Genomic DNA, 8,801 nt, shown 5'->3' with positions numbered 1-8,801 from the left:
GTCTAGTTTGAGAAACAGACGCCTCACAAGTCCTCAACTGGAAACTTCATTAAATAGTACCCACAAAACACCAGTCTCAACGTCAACAGTGAAGAGGCGACTCCGGGATGCTGGCCTTCTAGGCAGAGTTCCTCTGTCCAGTGTCTGTGTTCTTTTGCCCATCTTAATCTTTTCTTTTTATTGGCCAGTCTGAGATATGGCTTTTCCTTTGCAACTCTGCCTAGAAGGCCAGCATCCCGGAGGCGCCTCTTCACTGTTGACGTTGAGACTGGTGTTTTGTGGGTACTATTTAATGAAGATGCCAGTTGAGGACTTGTGAGGCGTCTGTTTCGCAAACTAGACACTCTAATGAACTTGTCCTCTTGCTCAGTTGTGCACCGGGGCCTCCCACTCTTTCTATTCTGGTTAGAGACAGTTTGCTCTGTTCTGTGAAGGGAGTAGTACACAGCGTTGTATGAGATCTTCAGTTTCTTGGCAATTTCTTGAATGGAATAGCCTTCATTTCTCAGAACAAGAATAGACTGACGAGTTTCAGAAGTGCTTTGTTCCTGGCCATTTTGAGCCTGTAATTGAACCCACAAATGCTGATACTCCAGATACTCAACTGGTCTACAGATGGACAGTTTTATTGCTTCTTTAATCAGGACCACAGTTTTCAGCTGTGCTAACATAATTGCAAAAGGGTTTTCTAATGATCAATTAGCCTTATCAAATTCTAATCTTGGATTAGCTAACACAAGTGATGGTTGCTGATAATGAGCCTCTGTACGCCCATGTAGATATTTCATAAAAAATCAGCCGTTTCCAGTTACAATAGTCATTTCCATCATTAACAATGTCTACACTGTATTTCTGATCAATTTGATGTTATTTTAAATGGGCAAAAAATGTGCTTTTCTTTCAACAATAAGGACATTTCTCAGTGACCCCAAACATTTGAATGGTAGTGTATACGTGACTGTGAGAGTGTACATGGGGATAAGGTTATAGTGGAGTATGAAAACATTGTTTGTCATGGTGCAAGTAGAGCTTATTGGAATGTTATGCTGTAAATCAGGAGTGTCAAACTAATTTTGCCCTACGGGTCCTACCTCCACCCCATCCCCTCCATAATACCTCTACCACCCTAGTAAACCCTTTTAGACTGTTCTAGAGGTGTTGGGAGGCCTGGTTCTACCTCCACCCCTATCCCCAAATAGCTATACCTCGTTACCCCCTAGTACCCCTTTTCGACTGTTCTGGAGGAATTGCGTTGGCAAGTCTGGTCCTGAAGGTGTGGGTGTATGTATGGTATATGCTCTTGTCTGTGTGGGTCTAAAGATTCAGAATAGTTTATTATGGAACCCTGCACACCTCCCTCTGAGCATGGAGGACCCCTGCCTTGGCACCTTCTCCCCAAGGTGCTCTGCACACTTTGATTCTCTCATCGCCCTCACTCCCTATGCCTGTCATCACTCTCTCTTTGTCTCCCACCTCCAACTTCGCAGTATAAGGGAGACGGGAAGTGGTGAGGGTTTTCAACAGGCCTCTGGAGAAGCTTATATATTCCCTAACATGTATTTCCTTGTTGTAGCACTACCTAAACTGGTTAGGTTTAAAGCCAGTGAGATCAGATATTCATTATATTATTGCTTACGAATGATGCTATAAAAAACTGCCCCTAAATTGTTAATAATGAAGGGAATAGATAGAATCATGCTCGCTAGTGAGATGGGCCTTGTATGTGCTTGTCATGGGGGTAACTATAAGCATATTGTAGCTGTACCCAAAGCATTTGTTTTTAGCTTTTAACCTTAATTTAAGGCAATCGACTGATGTTATAATCATGTTCCCCAGTTGAAAGGAAATTATTTACGCTTTTAAAAGATTGCCAATCAAGGGTGCATTATAAATGTCCCTATTGGTACTGGGAGTAACGCAAGCACTTATTTTTCTATCTGCTTTATATGCCATGACGTGTTCTACGCACAAGCTGTTATCTAAGATACTTACTTTTAGATTGTATTTTAAAGACACTTTATGGGAGAAACTACATGGCGCTTCAGTTTCCTCCCCTCGTAGCTTATTGGTCATCCTGAGTGATTGACAGACCAGGCAGGCAATAGGAGGAAGGAAGACTGATCTGCTGGCTGACACATGTTCAAGGGTTAGGGGTAATTTGGTGTTTTAAACACCTTCCCCCCCATCACCCCTTCCCTATTAGCTAATTCCCCTCAACTCCCAGGTCACTGCTTTTAATGTGAAATAAGTTATATAGATGAACAACTTTGATTTAACATTTACAGGGGTAGTTCACCTTGAAATTCAAGTTGACTGGTTTAGTTGTGTAGGTCCTATAATGATTACATCTGTAGACCTCAATCCCAAACGATTTGGAAACTTTCTCATTGCCAGATCTACACAACGATTGGAGTGATGCCCCCTGCTTATCGTTAGACAACTTCTAAAGTATTGACAAATGTCTCTCGTGACACTGTTGGCTGACCAGCGCGCATGCAAGATTCAACTAACATTGTTTGGGGTGAACTGTCCCTTTAAGTCATCCAGTATGTATTGAATAACAGCCAAGCTGACCCGAGGACAGTTTCTGCTGCTTCAGAACCAGAGGTTCTGCTAGCCACTGACCTAGTGCTTTGTTCTAATCAAATATGTATCTTACAAGATAAGAGATTTCAGTTTTACTTCCATGTGTAAAATTCTGCCAAACAGGAATGTATATTAGATTCATGAAATGCTTTTTATTTTTTATATCATGTTTTGTGTTCGTTTTCCATTTGATATAGGCACAATCTGCCTTGTGTGTTTTGTATTGCATCACTCAAAGGCAAAGCTTCTTCCTTCAGGTTTCTGAGGTCTTTACTAGTCTCTCGACACTTAATGCCATATTAAGTAGCGTACACTTTGACGTATCAGTCAAATCTCTGCATATTAAACCAGGTGAAAAGGTTGCATTTGCTCAAGAGTGCTACTCAATGAACTTTAACCTGTGTGGGAGGTGCTTTGCCTTTGACGTTCCGAAGGAACGGATATCGCCAGTCCTTGTATTCACATTATGTATGAGTGTTAAATGAGTCCTGTTCTCCTACTTCAGAATTTAGTGCCTTTTTTGGACAGTAGACTGTTCTGTAATGAATATGTAGAAAACTATGCCTTTGTTACATTCTCATTTGTTTACTGTACCTACTAGAGAATAAAGAATGATTGATGAACAATGTGTGGTTTTGTTGAGCAACTGAAATCGAGCTGCATGATTTCACAAAATGTGTATCAACTGGTTCAAATCTTGAACTTGAGCTGCACATTTAACTCGAATGCGTGGCTTCTGGAAGATTACCCAGCGTTATCCATAAAATAACTGCAGACGGTAGAAATTACATCAATTCATTTTTTTTTTATTCTTTCCTTTACAGAGAGATTATTGTCCAGGCGATTAAAAAAGACAAATGCATTATTATTCTTTGGATTTCAGCATAGAATTACACAGAACAATTAAATTAAAACCCAAACTTGCGCTCAGATTGTTAAGTCTTAATATGCAAATATATACATAGTCAAGCATTCGCTCACTCAAATACACTTCATGACAACACAATCAGATACGCAAATGATTGATTATAACTCCAGGACAAGGCACAAACCAGAGCTGGTCTCAAGTGATTCGTTATGTCCAAATTGGAACCCTCTTCTCTACACACTATTAAAAAGTGCACTATATGGGGAGTAGGGTGCCATTTCATGACGAAACCGTTGTACAAATGGTCTGAAGATCGGGCCCAATTCCATTTCTGTCCCTTCCTCCAGCTCAAACCCCTTTAGTATTGGACAGAAATGGAGCGTGGCTGCTGAGTGGGGGTAAAGATTCTCTGCTCTAGTTGACATTGTGTTGGGGTAAAGATTCTCTGCTCTAGTTGTCATCTGTGTTGGGGTAAAGATTCTCTGCTCTAGTTGACATCTGTGTTGGGGTAAAGATTCTCTGCTCTAGTTGATGTCTGTGTTGGGGTAAAGATTCTCTGCTCTAGTTGACATCTGTGTTGGGGTAAAGATTCTCTGCTCTAGTTGACATCTGTGTTGGGGTAAAGATTCTCTGCTCTAGTTGATGTCTGTGTTGGGGTAAAGATTCTCTGCTCTAGTTGATGTCTGTGCTAGTATCCTCTACTAACGTGAGCTCCCATGGTTCTATGTGGCAGTGGGTCTGATGTAGTGTGAAGAAAGTCTTACAATTTAAAGGTTTGCAGTTATTGAGTCTCGCATTGCCAGACTGGGTTTAATAACTAAAAACCTCAGAGGGGGACAGACTGACTGACTTGTAGACTGAAGGCCACATAAAGGCAGGTGTTATATTGCTCTGAGCTCTGGACCAGGGTTGCCAAAGATATACAGGAAATGCATACTCTTGAAATATTATTTCCCCCATAACGATTTGTTGCATCTGTGTCCTTGGGCCTTTAAAAATATATGCTCACAGTAGCACTTGATAAAAAAACAGAACATGCTTTCTGTGGAATGATGAAAGGGTAACTGTATAGACGGATCCTTAATCAGGTATAGACAGTCTAAGGGTCAAACTCAATAGAATACAAGGGTGTATTCATTAGTTGCAGACCGTAGCAAAAAGTGGTTTTCCATTTACTCCACACAAGAGTTTCTATTGGACCAATTCAGGTAGGTCCCTCCCCGCTTTGTTTCGTTTGCTTCTGGTTCCTAGTGAATACACCCCTGATGTGGTTCTGAGCGCAAACAGTCACATCCATATATGGTCAAATATAAAGTCCATGATGACGCCTATTGAAATGAAAGCCAGAGGATGCATGTATGACGAATGACTTCCTCTTCCTGCCGTTACACAGCATTCAGGTACACGTGTACCTGCTTTTCAGTATAAAAATGGATGCACTACTGTAAGTCGCACTGGTTAAGAGCGTCTGCTAAATTACAAACAAATTAAAAATTGATGAATTTTTACAGAAATGAGGACGGTTTCCGCAAATGCGGGAACATTGCCTTTAAAAGGTGCATAGCTGACAAAGTGTGAACAGATTGAATCCCGGCCTCACTGCAACTATTTTGAGTCAGAAGCGAAGACTCCACCAGCAATGTGAAATTCCCGATAAGTTACTTAATAATGAAATGTGTTTGAATCAGAGCTACTTCCTGATATGAGACAGAGAAAAAAACGAGGCACGGAAATAAAGAAATAGATAAGCCTGAAGTGATCTCAAAACACTCTTCAGTCTCTGTGCAGAGAGGTGTGAAGACAAGGCCAAATCTATCTGATACGCCACCTGCTCTCTCACTCTTCATTACAACACCGCATGTTCACACACACACACACACAGTTCCCCTCCTATTACCACAAATCAAGAATCAAGATCAATTCCCAAAAGGAACTAGAATGTCAATGATCGAATCCATATACAGTTATATAACAGTGGCTATAGCCGCACCATTTCTCATAAAATCACTTGTGCAAGCAACAATTTTTTTCAGTACAATTTAGAAGGCTTTATCTATTTCACATGATAAAGGCATATGTACAACCATTAAAATATATATAACAATGCAAATTTAGGCTTCTCTTAAATCAGATGATAAAGAGTCAAACGAAATGTCATAGCGTTGGAGTGACGGGGTTTAGCTTTCAGATCCTTCATGTTTCAGCCTGCTGGATGGACTAGTGTTCAAACCCATTCTGCATCTCCTTACAGTTTCTACCTCCGCTCACTACGTGAGAATACACACTTTACATTTCTATTCAATGGAATTTCAAAAAGAGGCAATCTGCAGTTGTTACATCCATTTTTGGATGTTTAAATTAATGATAATCTGAGAGCGGTTACATTTCTCCAGTACCATTCCTATTTACCAAAACTGTGGCGGGGACACCACTTTGTTGTTGTTTGAACTGCAGATTGCCCCTTTAAGTATTAACTTCAAATGTCTAATAAAAATGAGATTCACTACATTGTGTAAGAACTTCAGGGATCAATTAACATTTTAAATAAAATTCCATAGTTTCAAACGAAATAACTTGTAAAACAATGCTCCCACAACCTTGCATTCTTTCATCTCCCAAAGCCATTGACTCAGTATGTAAATGATAGACCCTATTACAGATCTGTATCTTCACACAAATGGTGAATGTATGCATAGAGATCTTTATCCCCCAAACACAAATCAAATGACCAGCATAAAACATACCAGATCCTACCTTCCATCCTACATACACACAAGACCAGCTGTTCAGCATACACCATACATACCACCGATACTTCCTCAAACAGTTCTACAACCAAAGACAACCATTCTGCTAACACACATCACCACAGTCAGTCACCGTGCAAAATCTCCCAGTGAGCACTTGATGTTAAAAAGACATTAAGAAAAGCAATTTCAACCAAATTTGCTCCCTGGGCTTCTCATAGTGGAACCATCCTTCAGCTGACTTCTCAACGTACAATTTAAAACCAACAGCTATTACTTTTGCACAAACCACGTCGTCATAACGACGGAGCTTCATCTTTCAGATCAGCCGGAAACATGCACACACACAGACGTGCACACACACACACGCACAGGGATCAATTTTCTCCCAGCCTATACTGTAAATTGCCATGGTTAAATTCAGCTTCAAGGGCCCAACTTTTAAAACACAGGCACACACACACAAATCTTCTCACAGGTACGTCCATGTCCACTCTGCAGTCCCTGAGATCACCTTACACAAGGCATTCTCGTCAAAGCTCAACAGAGGGAGAAATGTGTCGAATAAAACCACTAAGAAATATAACAAAGAAAAAAACTCGAAGGCACATTCTGGAAGAATCGATCATTTCAGATGAATGACTTCACACAGGGAAACAGACATAGTAACTGTTAATGTCAGTCCACAAAAAGGACTGATAATATCATTTAGTTAAAAGGGACAGTTCCATTCAAAAATGGGGGGGTAAAATGGACAGTTCCATTGAAAAAAGAGGGGCGTTCCGGACAGAGTCCGGTGGAATAGTAGTCTCATTCTTTCAGAAGGATTCTCGAAGTGTGACCAGAGTTTGATGACGTCAGAGAAAGTGATGTCATCACTTCAGAACCTGAACCTTGGCCCGAGGAGAAACAGTTCCTATTGGCCACCCTGTGGGTCACTTCATACAGACAGCAACACTCTGTAGACTACTTCAGGTGCTGTGGAACCACTCAGGGCCTGTGCCCAATCCATACCACAGGCAGCACCACCAGTGCTGTGTTCAGATGGGGAGACAACAGGGGCTTGTTGGGTAAAGGTCTTCCCCATTGAAATGAACCCAGACAGATCTAACCCAGAGCACTAAGGTACTGCTCCATAGCTATGGGTGGGCATAGGACAGGGACCCTTTCTATTAGATGCAGTAGTATTGCATAGTTAGGGGGAGATTGAGAGAGAGGGTGCTAAGCGAGACGGAGGCTTAGAAACAGGATGTGTGGGTTTTGTAGTTGATCCGAGCCAGAGGGATGTGTAGAATAATGGTCTCTCCCAGCCAGGCCTGTTTCTCTCCAGTTCAGCTGCTCCAGGACTTGCGGTTCTCCCCTCTCCTGTTAGTGGACTCTCCCCGCAGAACGGGCTGGTAGAACTCACCACTGCGCCGGTTCTCCGGGTTCCGTTTGGTGGAACGCTCCCGTCGGAGAACCCGGTCGGGACGCACCAGGACACCGTAACCAGGATTACAGCGGAAGTAGTGGCGCCCGCCTACGGAGCCGTCGTTCTTACCTGTAGAGAGAGAATAAGAGAAAGGGGTGAGGGGTAGACAAGGAAGAGAGTTGGTTTAGTACCGTAATTTCCGGACTATTAAGCGCACCTGAATATAAGCCGCACTCACTGAATTAAAAAAATATATATATTTTGAACATAAATAAGCCGCACATGTCTATAAGCCGCAGGTGCCTACCGGTACATTGAAACAAATGAACTTTACACAGGCTTTAACGAAACACGGCTTGTAACAAAAATAAATAGGCTTTAACGAAACACGGCTTGTAACAAAAAATAAATAGGCTTTAACGAAACACGGCTTGTAACAAAAATAAATAGGCTTTAACGAAACACGGCTTGTAACAAAAATAAATAGGCTTTAACGAAACACGGCTTGTAACAAAAATAAATAGGCTTTAACGAAACACGGCTTGTAACAAAAATAAATGGGCTTTAACGAAACACGGCTTGTAACAAAAATAAATGGGCTTTAACGAAACACGGGTTGTAACAAAAATAAATAGGCTTTAACGAAACACTGCTTGTAACAAAAATAAATAGGCTTTAACGAAACACTGCTTGTAACAAAAATAAATAGGCTTTAACGAAACACTGCTTGTAACAAAAATAAATAGGCTTTAACGAAACACGGGTTGTAACAAAAATAAATAGGCTTTAACGAAACACGGCTTGTAACAAAAATAAATAGGCTTTAACGAAACACGGCTTGTAACAAAAATAAATAGGCTTTAACGAAACACGGGTTGTAACAAAAATAAATAGGCTTTAACGAAACACGGCTTGTAACAAAAAATGGGCAACGAAACACGGCTTGACGCAGTAAGCTTTAGTTGTCTTTTTGCACTGAGTCAATTCCTCACGCTGCTGTTTCCAACGTCTTATCATCGACTCATTAAGACCAAGCTCCCGTGCAGCAGCTCTATTTCCTTTTCCAACAGCCAGATCAATCGCCTTCAACTTGAAAGCTGCATCATATGCATTTCTCCGTGTCTTTGCCATGATGAGGGTGACAAAATGACTACTGTAATCAGAATGATGGGAAGTTTGAGAGCGCTCC

General features: G+C 41.2%; 1 protein-coding gene across 9 annotated transcripts in view; it reads right to left on the bottom strand.

The window, feature by feature from the left end:
- Window positions 1–3,376: 3,376 nt before the first annotated feature.
- The window catches only part of LOC106567792 (kinesin-like protein KIF13B), an 82,362-nt gene continuing 76,937 nt past the window's right edge, over window positions 3,377–8,801 (bottom strand). For all 9 annotated transcript variants that reach the window (XM_082968563.1, XM_082968461.1, XM_082968577.1 and 6 more), the window contains one exon: window positions 3,377–7,741. In XM_082968563.1, the coding sequence (XP_082824689.1) occupies window positions 7,738–7,741 (4 nt within the window). In that variant the 3' untranslated portion in view covers window positions 3,377–7,737. The remainder of the gene's footprint in view (window positions 7,742–8,801) is intronic.

This window comes from Salmo salar, chromosome 01 (assembly GCF_965601325.2).
Source record: "Salmo salar chromosome 01, fSalSal1, whole genome shotgun sequence".
NCBI classification, from domain to species: Eukaryota; Metazoa; Chordata; class Actinopteri; order Salmoniformes; family Salmonidae; genus Salmo; species Salmo salar.
This window is presented reverse-complemented; position numbering and strand designations above follow the sequence as displayed.